Source organism: Leucopleurus acutus, assembly GCF_964270905.1.
Source record: "Leucopleurus acutus genome assembly, chromosome: 4".
NCBI lineage: Eukaryota > Metazoa > Chordata > Mammalia > Artiodactyla > Delphinidae > Leucopleurus > Leucopleurus acutus.
The window spans coordinates 69,212,556-69,228,902 of NC_139146.1; the positions used below are offsets into that span (position 1 = coordinate 69,212,556).

Consider the following 16,347-nt stretch of genomic DNA (forward strand, 5'->3'; position numbering starts at 1 on the left):
CTCCAGCACGAAACTTCACAAACCACTTTTGACAGGTTTGTTCAGTCACAGCACCTTTTCCATACACTGCACAAATCTTTTTTTGCATTTCAGTTGCATTTTTACCTTTCTTGAAATAATAAAGCATAATATGCCAAAAATGTTGCTTTTTTTCTTCCACCTTCAGTATTAAAATAGCTACACAAAAATTCATCAATTTGGTAAGTTTTTTTTTTAAAATGCATGCTGATATGATAGCTGTCACAATACAATCTAACAAAATTGTTTCAAATTAAAGACAACTAAGAGCTACCAGAGCCATCTTACAGGAAAAAACGAATGAACATTATGGCCAACCCAATATATATTCCTCAAGGTCTGATATTTGTTTCTTTTTCCTTCTCTCTTTACTTTAACACTGCTTTTCCAATTCCTCGGAGGTTTAGCTAATCCCTGGAAAATAGTTGCTCCAGCCCTTTCTCCTGACAGTTGGCTCCTATTTTCAGACTCTCAAATTCAACTTATCCCAAGCCAGTTTGTATTTATTTGCACTAAGGCAACACAGATGTCCATTATGGTGTGACCAAAATGCTGTCAGTACGGTAATCAATATAGACAGCTGTGAAAGTTAATGACAATCATGTGAACATCATATTGAGTAAGAGAAAAACTGAGCACGGCTGTAATACTATAAGAATAAGCAGACACAGACAAGTATATAATGATGGTTATTCAGGCATAAAGTGGTTAAGATCAGTAATAAAGAGACAATTTATTGTGATAATGAATAAATGAAGTTAGGGAGAAAAATCATCAAAGGGTTAGAGAATTATCTTTGCACAATGTTATGGGCTAAATGCTGTCCTCCCAAAATTCATATGTTGAAGCCCTAACCCCCAGTACCTCAGAATGTGACTATATTTGAAGACAGGGCCTTTAAATAGATGATTAAGTTAAAATGAGGTCTTTAGGGTGGACCCAAATCCAATCTGACTGCTGTCTTTATAGAAGGGAAAATTTGGATACACAAAGAGCACCAGGGAAACACATGCACTGAAGAAAGCCCATGTAATGACACAGTGAGAAGGTGGCCATCTGCAAACCAAGGAGAAAGGCCTGAGAAGAAAGCAAAGTTGCTGACACCTTGATTTGGACTTCTGTCCTTAAGAACTGGAGACATAAATGTCTGAAATGTCTGTTGTTTCAGCCAGCAGTCTCTGGCACTTTGTTACGGCAGCCTGAGAGAGTAACACAGGTGACCAAATCAGAGGAGATGAACATAAAACATGATTGAGCTCATTGAATGGGACCAAGTAGTTTGACTCACAGAAATGGGATCATTAGGGTTTGGAACAGCACATTTTCAACCTATTTTAAATAATGTCTGTGGGTTATATTGGAGTTATTAATTATGTCTTTCAAATGGTAATGAAAACTATTTATTCTGTGTATAAGCATAGTTACAAACTTTTCCATTTTCCATCCTAAATGACCTTTCCTTGACATTTTCTCATATTCTCTCTTGCTCATATTTCTCTTTTACTCTCTTCCTTCTCTACCACCATACTCTTACCTCATTCTCTTCTAAGTCAAGTTTCTCAAAATAGTAGTTCATAAAATTAACCTGCATTCCCACTTACTCACCATCACCTTGAAATCCACACATGATTGCATGTCTATCACTGCAGAACCCATATTTCTAGCTCTGTGACAAGAAGTTGGATAGGAAACCAATTTTGAGGATGGAGGAGAGACATACAATTCAGCTGTTATTCTTTTCTTTCTTTCACTTTTCCACTGAATTTCACCTAACAGAGATAACCAGTACCATATAACCAACACCAGTGGGCCCAATTTATTCCATTTATCACTGGATTCTCATGTATGTTGACAACTGATTATTAGTTCCTTCTTTTCCATTCTCTTTTCTTCCTCAGATTATACAATATCATCTTCTCCCTGGTTCTTCTCCTACCCTCTGACTTTTCTGAGTATGTCCCTTTTCTGCATTTCTCTTTCTTCCACCTGTATTTTACATGCATTGGTCTCATTATAAATACCATCTGATTCTCAGATCTGTGTTCCTCTTAATCTGCATCTTTCTTGGATCATTTATTGTGGCTTTAAGCTATATTTTATGCTGCTTGTCCCTCTTCCCTCCCCAATTTACATCTATTTCCAGTCATAACTTCTTCCTGGAAATTAAAATCCAAATCATTACTGGACGGTTCCTCCTGAATGTGCCTTCAGCATATGGCTATATTCCCTATCTCAAAAAATGACTCTACCATCTGCAAAATCATCTCTATACCTTGGAGTCAGCCTATGCACAACCAACGAATCACTAATTGCATCTGTTGCCCTGAACTCATTCAGAATTAGTTATCAGAAATTATTCACATATTCTTTCTATTATTGTGGTATATATATACTCCAGAACTCTATGCCAGATAACTATTTTTAATATTCATTACTCACCATATTTATGGGATCAACTGGTCCAATGCTGTTTACGTAAACATCAGTTTCAATTACTGTGGGCCTCACTGCAAAATACCAATATAAAGAATAGTCAACTGAAAACAGAACTACCATACGACCCAGCAATCCCCCTACTGGGCATATACCCTGAGAAAACCATAATTCAGAAAGAGTCATGTACCACAATGTTCATTGCAGCTCTATTTACAGTAGCCAGGACATGGAAGCAACCTAAGTGTCCATCAACAGATGAATGGATAAAGAAGATGTGGCATATACTCAGCCATAAAAAGAAATGAAATTGAGTTATTCATAGTGAGGTGGATGGACTTAGAGTCTGTCATACAGAGTGAAGTAAGTCAGAAACAGGAAAACAAATACCATATGCTAACACATATATGTGGAATCTAAAAAAACAAAAACAAATAGTTCTGGAGAACCTAGGGGCAGGACAGGAATAAAGACGCAGACATAGAGAATGGAGTTGAGGACACAGGGAGGGGGAAGGGTAAGCTGGGACGAAGTGAGAGAGGGCATGGACTTATATATACTACCAAATGTAAAATAGATAGCTAGTGGGAAGCAGCCGCATAGCACAGGGAGATCAGCTCAGTGCTTTGTGACCACCTAGAGGGGTGGGATAGGGAGGCTAGGAGGGAGACGCAAGAGGGAGGAGATATGGGGATATATGTATACATATGGCTGATTCATTTTGTTATAAAGCAGAAACTAACACACCATTGTAAAGCAATTATACTCCAATAAAGATGTTTAAAAAAAAGAAAAAGAATGGTCAAAGATATAATCATAGGTTGTCTTAAATAAATCTTATTTAAATAAATCTTAATAACTATTACTATTTTACACTTTCAAGAATAAAACATTCTCATTATTAAATGAGGAAGCATGGCCCATTATATAAACACAACAACCTTTTCATTTCACAAATAAATTATGTAACTAAAAATTACCATTTTTGACTAAAAACCTCCCAGTGTACAGCCTAAAACTGTCTAAATCATCCATTAAAACTAAGGAAGTTTATTCAGTTAAAAATGCTAGGTAATTTGCTCTGCAATAGTCATAGAATTTTAGGATTAGATGGATTTTAGAGCCTAAACATTGTTATGTTATCCTACTTAGTGCATATCATGATGTGCTAACAAATGTTAACAAACTTGCTCTTGGACTGGGAGAAAACAAGCCCCGATTTGTACCTTTTGCAGATTTCAATGTTGTAAATACTCCCACAATGAATGATTTAAAGACACCAGTGTGAAGTCACTGAATACAGAGTCGGGACGATATATAATGAGTGGTTATTGTGAGCCAGTATAAGCTAGTTCGGCACACACTAGAGCTTGAAGCATAGTTATGATGATTAAAGGAGGTGATAGATCTGAAGCGTCTACATCCAGGTCTGATTCTCGTGAGGAGCTTCATTAAATGTGTTCACACCTCCTTCCTCTCTTGTTAACAAAATTCCTTTGGGTTGTTTATAGCTGGTTCCAGTGAAAGGTGTATTTTCATCTAATTCTTAGAATATATTGTACAGCCATCCCTGTGGACTTCATCTGTTGTGTTTTGTACATAACCATTTGTGTTTTCCAAGTTAGTGTTTAAATGGTATATGCTGTATTCTTATATTCTATCAAAATGTGCAGCACAGGTCAGCCTTTTAAAGTTAATCGAATGATATGATTAACTACTATCTGCAATAGTGCATATTTGATTGTGATTTGGGCTTTGAACCTTTGTCAGGTATTTTTGGCTTGCTATAATGAGATTTACCATAATGATGATAACTTATACTCATGAGATTTTTTTGTTCACTATGAAAAACATTTTCACATAGTTTCTTTTTACTCCCTACCCCCCCTGCCATATAAAGCATAAAGGGTTCATTTACTGATTCAGCAAATACTTGTTGAGGAATGCATATAAAGGTTTCATAAAGAAGACAGGAAGGGAAAAAGACATTGTGAGAAGAAAATCTGTCATAGATCTCATGGAGATTTACATAGAGATAATGCAAATAAAATAAAGCAGAAAAACCACCTGGTACCCTGAAAGTTTCTATGCTAAAGTAAGCATGTTTCCAGTACTGTATACTCAGTTATCCTTTCTGGATAAGTTTATGTGATTTCCCTTTCTGGCCCAGTACTTACCACTCTTACAATGCAGGCACTATATTAGACCTCGCAGGATGAACCCCCTCCTCTAGTACATACCTGAATCTGCCTGTCTGAGTCCCTATCCTGTCTCAAGTCTCCCTATCTTAGTAACTTTTAGTCTGTCAGAGCTTCCAGGCTGGTAAGCTTCCATGGAAAACTTGAGACATTTTGGAAAACAGTGCCTGTATTATTTTAAAACCATATTTATTTTTAATCTTTGAAATTATAAAAAGCCCTACACTTAGAAAAACATACAGTATTTATTTAGTTTGTTTTACCTTAAGCAAATATTTTATTACATGACATACATATTTTCTTAGCTAGAAAAATAAATGGGATTTGTTAGAAATAGTTTTAGTATGCAAAACTATAGGTTTCTAGATTTACATGATGCATGACAATGTAATTCGATCTAGTAGCCAACAATTAGATTTCTTAAATAAAAGTAGGTTCTATGACTTATAGAAGGTTATATAGCTTAACTTATATAGCTTAACCTAAGCTGATGACTTCTGAGATGAGTTGCTTTAATCATTTGCCATTTATGTTTGACTAGCTATGAATTGTAACCAATAAATATCATATAATTAAGCTAAATATAACTAGATTTACAGAGTGGTTTTTATGAAAGTCAATTAATAACAATAGGTTTATTAGTTTCATTTAGTATATTTATTAACAGTTATAAGCAATTAAGTGCAATGTACCAGTCTTATCTGATTAGACTTTTTCAGTTCATCTGATAAATCAACAAAAACTGAGTGCCTGCTCTCTATTGCATGATACTTGGGGCTGAACACCGCTTATAACAAGAACTAAATGATTTTTTTAACATCTTTATTGGAGTATAATTGCTTCACAATGATGTCTTAGTTTCTGCTTTATAACAAAGTGAATCAGCTATACATATACATATATCCCTCTTGCGTCTCCCTCCCACCCTCCTTATCCACAAAGCACTGAGCTGATCTCCCTGTGCTATGTGGCTGCTTCCCACTAGCTATCTATTTTACATTTGGTAGTATATATAAGTCCATGCCACTCTCTCATTTCGTCCCAGCTTACCTTTCCCCCTCCCCGTGTCCTCAAGTCCATTCTCTACGTCTGCGTCTTTATTCCTATTCTGCCCCTAGGTTCTCCAGAACCATTTGTTTTTGTTTTTGTTTTTTTTAGATTCCATATATATGTGTTAACATATGGTATTTGTTTTTCTCTTTCTGACTTACTTCACTCTGTATGACAGACTCTAGTTTCATCCACCTCACTACAAATAACTCAATTTTGTTTTTTTTTATGGCTGAGTAATATTCTTGAGGACATTTTTATTTACAGGACATACTTTTCACATTTTACAGTAGAGAAAGATGTAGATATGAGTGATCAGTCCTGGTTTCTTGATATCAACATTTCCTTAGCTAACTATAAGGCAAATATATGTATGTTACAAAAATATTAACTCTGGCATTAGGGCTTGAGCCACACTATTTCATGATGTGCATACATCAAGTTCTTCTGAGATGGGACAAAAGATATATTACATCAGTAATTCCAGCGTAGAACATTGCTATTCACAGAAGATATTCAATAAATTACACAATGAACATATATTTGCAAACTATGAGCATTTTTTGAGTTGTTATGTGTATCATTTTATAACTTTGAGGTGCTATCATTTGATCCAATCCTTTAAACTTCATCCCCAAAACATGACATAGAATAAACCTGAAAGTGAATTAAAATATTTCAGATTAATTTTGAAACTACAGCTAGTGCTTATATGCTTCAAAATATAAAAAGGAAAACAACAGAAATCTGTAATTGTTCCTTAATAATGACTTATTACTGCTTTCATTGATTCATGCTATGAACAATACTTTTGGGTGAAATCACTTAAAATACAGGATTCTTAGTACTTGAGTAAGTACTTTCTTGGCTTTATGATTTTCTCAGTAGAAGGTTTGTCCAATTGCAGGATTTTAGTGATATTTAAAAAGGAAAACACCATACTTCAATTCAAAAGTAGGAAAATGAAGCTAAAAGAAAATTGCTATTCCAAGCTTATTAAATGATGTTTAGAAAGTGGGCACACTATGTTTAATTCATCAATACACACAGAGATCAAAGATCTGTTTTTTGTGATAGTACAATGACTTAGAAAAGCATGTACTGCCACAGCAAATTACATTTTTGATAGATAGAGGGAAGACAGGTAAAGATGACACTGAATTATTTTTGCAAGGCCTCTTTCTGTGCTGTGACTTCTAAGTACTTTGCTTTAAGTATCTCACCAGAATATAAGTAAACTCCTAGTGCAAGTGAGGATATAGAAATAGACATTCCAGGCAACTTAGTAATCCAGAAAATACAAAGAGGAAGGAAAAGAGAAAGAAAGAAAAAAACGGTGAGCTCAACATCGAGTTTCCACGTAGTTAAGGCAAAACTGAAGAGAGCTCACTCTGGGTGGGTAATTGGTTATCAATCAGAAGATATAAACTAAAATGAATTTTTAAAATATTTTCTTCATACTTATTTTTAACCATGCTGTATTCCAATAGTCTAAGATATCTTTAGCATAATATGTAGCTTTTTGGTCACCTTGGATATTAAAATTAATTGAAGTCAGTCAAAAACTCTAATCCTGGAAAATAAGATTAATGGTCTTTTCTTACTGCCCCTAAATAGTATTAAAAAAGAAATAGTCCCACTGATCTGGATATTGCAGTTATACAGATTTTGAAAGAACTATGACTAATATGTCTTATTGCCCTAGAACAGACAGCAGGGGTTCTCAACACAAAGATGTCATATTTGGGTCCAGATGCTTCTTCCCAGGCCTTACTAACAAGGAATGTCAACTAACATTTGCCATCTCCTTCCCTAGGTCACATATGGACAAATAGACACTTGGATACACATGGAAGAAAAGGTAGATATGGATAAATAGATACTTGAGACTGTGCTATCTAATACCTTAGCTAGTAGATACTAACACAGATGGCTAGAAAAGATACTAACATAAATTTAGGACAGAAAAGAATGCCTACAAAGATCACTTTAATAATTATTCATATTTGTTTTCAAATTTTTTATTGAAGTATATTTGATTTATACTATTGTGTTAGTTTCAGGTGTTCAGCATAGTGATTCAGTTATTTTTTTCTGATTATATTCTATTACAGATTATTACAAGATATTGATTACAATTTTCTGTGCTATATAGTAAATCCTTGTTGCTTATCTATTTTATACATTTTATGTATAGTACTTTGTATCTGTTAATCCCATACTCCTAATTTGTCCCTCCTCCCCTCTCTCTCCCCTTTGGTAACCATAAGTTTGTTTTCTATGCCTGTGAGTCTTTTTCTGTTTTGTATATAGAGTCTTTGTATTATTTTTTAGATTCCACATATAAGTGATATCACATAGTATTTGTCTTTCTCTGTCTTACATACTTCACTAAGTATAATATTCTCTAGGTCCATCCATGTTGCTGCAAATGGCAATATTTTGTTCCTTTTTATGGCTGAGTAATATTCCTTTATATATATATTTATATATATATACATATATGTATATATATATATATATATCTTATCTTCTTTAACTGATCTGTTGATGGGCACTTGGGTTGTGTCTATGTCTTGGCTATTATAAATAGTGCTGCTGTGAACACTGGGGCACATGTATCTTTTTGAATTAGGTTTTTGTTTTTTCTGGGTATGTACCAGGGAGTGGGATTGCTGGATCATATGGTAGCTCTATTTTTATTTTTTTAAGGAACCTCCATACTGTTCTCCATAGTGGAGGCGCCAATTTGCATTCCCAACAACAGTGTACAAGAGATCCCTTTTCTCCACACCTTCTCCAGCATTTATTATTTGTAGACTTTTTGATGATAACCATTCTGACAAGTGTGAGGTGATACCTCATTGTGGTTTTGATTTGCATTTCTCTAATAATTAGTGATATGAGCATCTTTTCATCTGCCTCTTGGCCATCTGTATGTCTTCTTTGGAAAAATGTCTATATAGGTCTTCTGCCCATTTTTTGATTGGGTTGTTTATTTTTTCAATCTTGAGTTGTATGTGCTGTTTGTATATTTTGGATATTAACTCCTTGTTGGTCGCATCGTTTGCAAATATCTTCTCCCATCCCATAAGCTGTCTTTTCGTTTTGTTGATGATTTCCTTTGCTGTGCAAAAGCTTTTGAGTTTAATTAGGTTCCATTTGTTTATTTTTGCTTTTATTTATTTTTCCTCGGGACACTGATCTAAGAAAATATTGCTACAATTTATGTCAGAGAATGTTTTGCCTATGTTCTTTTCTAAGAGTTTTATGTTGTCGTGTCTTATATTTAGGTCTTTAAGCCATTTTGAGTTTATTTTTGTATATGGTATGAGGGAGTGTTCAAATTTCATTGATTTACATGTAGCTGTCCAGCTTTCCCAACATCACTTTTTGGAGAGACTTAAGTCATTTATTATGTATACTCTGAGATGAACAGATAAAATGCTACTCTGCACACTACATATTACTACTTACATTTAAATAGAAATTAATTAAATTAATTGAAATTTAGCCATACTAGCCACATTTCAAGTACTCAATAGTCAATAATCAATTTCAAGTATTCAGTACTCACAAATGTATGACTGTTATTAATATACATAATATATATTAAGTATATGTAAATTTAATTATTTGGAATTTCTTCTTAGGAGAATGAAAGACTGCTCTCTTATTCTGTAGTTTAATGTCTCTTTAGACAGCAGACTTATCAACCTGCTTCCACTCCTACACCTGATCAGGGGAAAAGAAAGTTGGAGAGGAGATTTAAAGAAAGAGAAGCAATGGAGTATCTGCACACCCACCTTTTAGAATGTCTAGGATATTTTATTTTCTTGTGGGTACAATTCACATCAAAGGAAGATAACTGGACCAGAGGCATCTTACCAGCTTTTTGGCCACCAGCAGCACATATCTCCAGACTAGATTGTTGATGAAAGGAGCTAAGGCAGGTGGAAGATATAGAGAAGCCTCTAGATTCCCCAGGTCAAGGAATTGAACAGTATAAAATGCCTATGAACAAAAACATAAAGCATTTCTACTCTATTCCTACCCTCCTACCCTCACTATTTATATGTTTGCCTCTCCAAGTGTACCAAGGGCCATTTGGTGTTAACCCAAAAAGAAATAAAAACTAAGAAGACAAAAGTTTCAAACTGCACCCAGTTAGCTCCTCATATCTCCTGCGTGTTCCCATCACTAGAAACTTAGAACAATTAAACAGATGGAATAAAAAAGCAGATCCTCCCCTTCTCACCCCAAGTCCCTGTCTAGTGGCACATGCCTATCATCTATCCTGGGAGAGGGATAGCTTTAAATCTATTGGGATAGTAATTTTTTAGATTAGATCAAACTATTTAAATCACTGAAATTGTTTGAAAAGCTGTAGACTCTACCTGAAAAGTTGTTAAGAAATAAAAAAGAAAACTCAACATAAAGTAATTAAAGCTTTACTAGAATTACAAAGCCTTTTAATGTTAATTCATTATTAATTTCATAAGTCCTCAGTAAATTGATTAAATTTTTTTTCATAATTTATGAAGAAGAAAGATGTTAACACAAATTTTGGACAGAAAGGAATGCCTACAAATCATGTGAACAATTAACTAATTCATTATGTATAATCTGAGATGCACAGATACAAATGCTGCTATGCATGGTATAATTATCAAGGTACTTAGGACATGTCTCGTCTAATCTATTAAACGATGTGATGTCACAGATGTATATAGCATTTGAAGTCCAAATCTCGATCTGAAATAATTTAGGTAAAATGCTAAATTCATGAAGTAGAACAACTGTCAAAATACTTACACATGAAATTAAAAGATTATACACTCTAGGTTCTATTCAAAAAAGTTCACTCAGTAAATATTAAGTGAACATAATTTATGTTTCAGACATTGTTTTAGCAATGAGGGATAGGATGCTTTCTACCTTCAGGGAGTTGACATTAATTGAAAGAAAAGAGAGTGTCAAATAATAATAGTGAAATATGACGAGTAAAATGGAAGTACAGATTTCTGTTTCTTGTGATAAGTAATTGGCATCAATTTAACCATCCCAATAAAAACAATAACTTTTTAATATTTAAAGCCATGAGAGTCATTATGAAGATATAACACAAAATATTTATACACCAAATAACAATGCATTTACCTTTATGAGGCAAAATCTACAGGAGAAAAAGGGAAATACAGATAGTAACACACCAAAACTTGAAGAGGGAAAATAAATAATTAAATTTCCAACTCAAAAGATAAAGCAAAACAAAATAAAATATAATGAAGGTTATAATAAAGACAAAGTAGAAATTACAAGGTAGTTAATAGAAAAACAGTAGAGCTCATTCATTAATAATGGAAATTCTGAAAAAATCCACTTCTCTTAATTTTCTTGATCAGAAAAAAGGGGGTAATAATACAAAATATAAAATAGGAAATAACAAAGGGGAACTAAGCATTGAAACAGAAAAAGGGGTTTTTTTTAATCCTAAGAAATTACTTTGAAGACTTCTTTGCAAATAAACTTGAAAACCTAAATAAAAGAGATAGTTTTCCTAGGCAAATACAGATTACCAAAAATGAGTAGAAAGCACAAACAGACCAAATTTCATAGGAAAACAAAGTGATCAAAGTGATTAACTATTTCCAAAAAGCACAAGACCTGGATGAATTTATAATGGAATTCTATCAAACTTCCAAAAGTCAGATGATGCTAACACCCAGATAAAGTGCTAGACCTTTGAGAATGAAGGAAAATACCTTTTCATGAAACAAATGTAAAAGGATGGCTAAAACAAATGAAGACAGTACTCAAAAATAAAAGATGAATATCACTTATAAATACCAATACAAAATACTAAATAATATATTACCAAGCAGAATCCAATACCTCATTAAGTTTATAATGTATCATGACCAAGAAAGCTTTAGTCCAGAATGCAAATTGTTTCAATTAATACTACACACCATACTAATAGATTTAAAGAGGATAAAACTCAAAATTGTTTCCGGAAATGTTGAAAAAGTCTTTGAAAAATTTCAGTACCAATTCCTGATTTTAAAACTAAATCAAGCAAATCAAGGGATAAGTTCTTAATGTGAATATTCATATGAAGAAACACTAGAGTCATTTCCATAAGAACTAAAACGAGGCAAAATTACCCATTATCTCCACTACTATTCATTATTATATTAGACATGTTAGACAATGAAACAACATAATGCTTTTAGACAAGATAATTTGATTAGTTGCATATGAGTTGGTAAATAAAATAAATACTTTTTTGTATATGGTATGATAGCATATTTTGAAAACAAATGATGCTTAAACTAACAAAAAAAATCAGTAAGGCAGCAGGAAGGTAGTAAGATATAAAATGAACATTCATAAATCAATGACATTGATATGCAAAACCAGAAATCAGGTAGAGGACATTAGAGTTGAGGAAATATTTACAGGAGAAAAAAATTAAATACTTAGGATTCAATTTAAGAAATATGAAAAATCTATGAGTAAATCTTAAAACATTCCAGAGAGATACAAAATTAACATGAAGATTTAGAAAGACAGCCCATGTTCCCATATTAGATGATTCAATGTTATAAAGATGTTAGTTTTCCCAAAGTTAATTTACAAATTTAATGCAATCCCAATAAAAATACCAACAGCTCTTTTTTAAATGTATCTAAACTTGTTGATAATAAAGCTCCTATTTTTTTTTAAATGACACGCAATAGCCAGGAAAACTGAAAAGGAAAAACAAAACAAAATGAAAATATGAGGTGGGGCCAGCTTTATAAGATATTAATACTAAATGTTTTAGTCTCAAAATACTGTTGAATCTCTACTGTTAATATAGTGTGGTGACAAATAAATAGAAAAACAAATGAAAGAATGGAATAGAAAGGACAGAAATTACAAAAGTACATAAGAAAATGTAATATATGATAAAGTTGACATCTCAAATAATGGAAGCAAAGATTGACTTTTTAATAAATCATGCTGAGTCAACAGAAAAGCCATTTGAAAAAGATAAAAATTAGATTCATACTTTACACCATACACAGAAATAAAATTCAAATGCATCAGGGAATTAAGTAAAAGAAATAAAATCATACAAATGCTAAACGTAAACATAGATTAATTCCATTCAAAGTGGAATATAACCAGTAACATGGAAACGAAACTGTCATAAAATGGTTAACATAACCACATTGAATGGGGATAAGGAAGAAAAAAACTAACCTAAGTTACTTTTGGGAACAGTATTTTGATTACATACTGCAAAGATAAAGGCAAAAAAAATTGTATATGAATATTTTATTCTAGTTAATTTTTTATAGACGTGTTAACATTATAGAATTACTTTATGTATTTACTGGAATTGAACAAATAATAAAATATACTATGGGTAAATGAGAGCCAGGTGTCTCCCTGATGGAAAAAGAAATCACAGATAAGGAAAAGGGAAAGGTTAGTATGAACCCTATTGTCTTTGGATTGGAAACAGGGCTGTCAGTATTGACTTCTGGTTTATAATACATATACACAGGGATAGACATAGAAATATAGATGCCTATGAATGTGTGTGTAGAACATATATTTTCTCCTTCTGCCCAATGAAGTCAAGAAGCAATGACACCCAATATTAAGAAATACACCTGGTGCTCACATCTTGGTTTCTAAATACCATTCTACAAAAAGAGGAACCAGGGTTCTTGGAGAAATGATGAATTCCATTGCTGGATCAAGAGGAGCCTGGAAAATTTTATGTGCTAGAAAGTAAGGATATGCTCAGAAAATGATAGAAACATAAAAGAACAGAGAAATAAAATTATAGGACATACCAGTTGTCAAATTTTCATTTTGAGCAATAAAATAAACGATGGTAAAGGATAATAAACTATAAGATAAGACATATATCTAGAGGTCTACACTGAGTAAATAAATAAGTGAATAGATAAACAATTGGACAAGTCACAGATCCTAGTTACTGCAGAATTACAATTAATTTTTGTAGAAGGAATGATGATAATATTGACTTACCACTTGACAAACATCACAGTAATGCTCCTGCAGGTAAGAATCATTGATAGAGACCAGAGGAATGCACAAAAGTGTGCTGAGAATATCTGCATAGTTCTCCCCAGCGCAGTGTCTCCTCACAACATATTTATTAATCAAAAAGAAAGATAATAACTTCACAGTGAAGAAACGTGGAAGAAACCACACTTAATGAAAGTGTGGTTTACATCACCAGTAATAAGATATATAAACATCACATGCCTCCTAACACAATACACTGAAAGCACAAAATATCACTTTTGTGGTGTTCTTGGCAAAAATGCATAAACACAGCCCAATAATGAAAATATCAGACAAATTGAGGGGCGTTCCATTGGCCAGTATACTTTAAAATTATCATGTTCATTAAACAAACAGAAAAACTGAGAAACTATACCAGGTTGGAGGAGAGTATGGAGACATGAGAACAAAATGCAATGTGTGATCTTGGTTGGGATTCTGAACAGAAAAAAAGGACATCAGTGAGGTATCTGCCACAATTTGAATAAGGTCTGTAGATTAGTTAATAGTATTGTATCAATATTAATTTAATGATTTAGATAATGGTTCTATGATTATGTAAATATTAACATTATGGCTAAAAGATTTCTGGGAATTTCATGGATAGATAATATTTTATTAAGCCTAAATTTTATTTTGAAAAAAATAATTAAAATAATCTAGGAAAACAGAAAATTAAATCATGGAAAATAGATTAATAATAAACAAAATAGTGTAAAATAATAAAATTTAAGAAAATTTTCAACAAAGAAATTTGACAAAGCTAAAATTCGATTTTATGACAAACTAATAAAAACTTTAAAGCCCTTCAAGATTTATTCATAAATGAAAGAATAGATTACTAATATCAGGAATGGCAAAGGAGAAAAGCCCTCAGATCCTAAAAACATTAAAAATATCATAAAAGATGTTATGAAACAATCTAACTCAAGTAAATTTTAAAATTTAAACTCCTTGAAAACTAACCAAAACTAATAAAGTAATTGAACTGCTAAAATTTTTTCCCAAAATACAAACTCTAGGCCAACATGACTTCACCAAGTAATTCTTCCAAATATTGAAGGGAGAAATAGAATCCATTTTAGGTAACTCTTTCAGAGATGAAAAGAGAGGGAAATATAGCTCTTTTGTAGATGCTAGCATAATATTGACTCCAAAACTGAAAAAGACATTACAGAAAATAAAATAACTGGCTAATGCCCTTTATGAACATAGATATAAAATTCCAAAACTAAATATTATCAAACTGAATCTAGTGAGATTTTAAAAATATTACCATGTCACAACTAAGTAACATTTATTACAGACATGCAAATTTTGTTTAAGTTTTAAAAATCAGCCAAAGTTAGTTACAGAAAAAAAATTAGTAGAATAAAGGGCAAAATATGATCAATATGATTGTTTCGATAGGTGCACAGAAGTCATTTGAACCAGTAGGGAGGTAAAAAGAACCCTAGCAAAATAAGAAGATAAAGGAACTACAAAGAGCATCTGAAAAAAAAAAGAAGCTTACATCAAACATCATAATTAATAGTGAAATATAGACTGGTTTCCCTGATATCAGGAACAAACCAGGACTATTCAACACTGATTCTAGTCTTAGTGCAATAGGTCATGAGAAAAGTATAATTTTGAAAATTAATTAGAATGCTCATTAGTTGCAAAATAAACACTATTGGCAAAGTAGTCATTATTGGTAATAGTTATTACTCTCTGTGTTTATAGAAAATCTACATTAATATAACAATACATAAAGTTGATCAATTTAGCAAGGCTACTGAGGACAGAGTAGATTAGCAAAATATCTATTGTATTTCTATACACTGCTAATAAAAACTTAGAAAGTAAAATTTTTTAAAAATCTATTTATACTTACATTAAAACTTCAAATTAGAAAATTAAATCTAGTAAAATATATTCAGCACTTCTTTACAGAAGACATTAATAAAAAATTGAACATATGTGGAAGAATATATGATGATCATGAATTTGGTACAGTAAAAATTCAGTATGGTAAACATTTCAATTTCTCTATATTGATTATAGATTTAATGCAATCCCAATAAAAATCTGGCTGACTTATATTTTGTTTGTTTGTTTTAAAGTGTTGCAGTGGGAAACTTAGAGGTTATTTATTTTGTAAAATGTATACATAAATGCTCAGAACTGAGAATAACAATTTTGCCAAAGAAGAACAATGTTGGATTGTCTACACTAATTATACTCTCAAGGCTTATAATTCTACATTAACTAAAACAGTGCAGCATTGCAAAAAATTGGAACTCCTACATACCTTTCAAATATTCCCTTTTATGAAATATCTCTTAGTTTTTCAGGCAGTTTTATCAAAAATTGCTCTGTTGTAGCAATTGTAAAATAATTACATCGAAAGTGTTTAGATGTCTTTCTTCCCATGTCAAACTGTGAAGCTTTCAAAGCAGTACCATTCCAAATAATAATTGCCAAACCCGCAGTCTCTAACACACATCGGACACTCAAGGAATATGAAATATGATAAAATAACATCAGCAAATGTGGCTTTCACAGTCACCAAAAT

General features: G+C 32.4%; 1 protein-coding gene across 2 annotated transcripts in view; it reads right to left on the reverse strand.

Moving 5' to 3' along the window:
• The window catches only part of GABRG1 (gamma-aminobutyric acid type A receptor subunit gamma1), a gene marked incomplete at both ends in the record, with an annotated part of 62,778 nt that overhangs the window by 29,625 nt on the left and 16,806 nt on the right, over window positions 1-16,347 (reverse strand). For both annotated transcript variants that reach the window (XM_082838974.1, XM_082838975.1), the window contains one exon: window positions 2,458-2,525. In XM_082838974.1, the coding sequence (XP_082695100.1) occupies window positions 2,458-2,525 (68 nt within the window). The remainder of the gene's footprint in view (window positions 1-2,457; window positions 2,526-16,347) is intronic.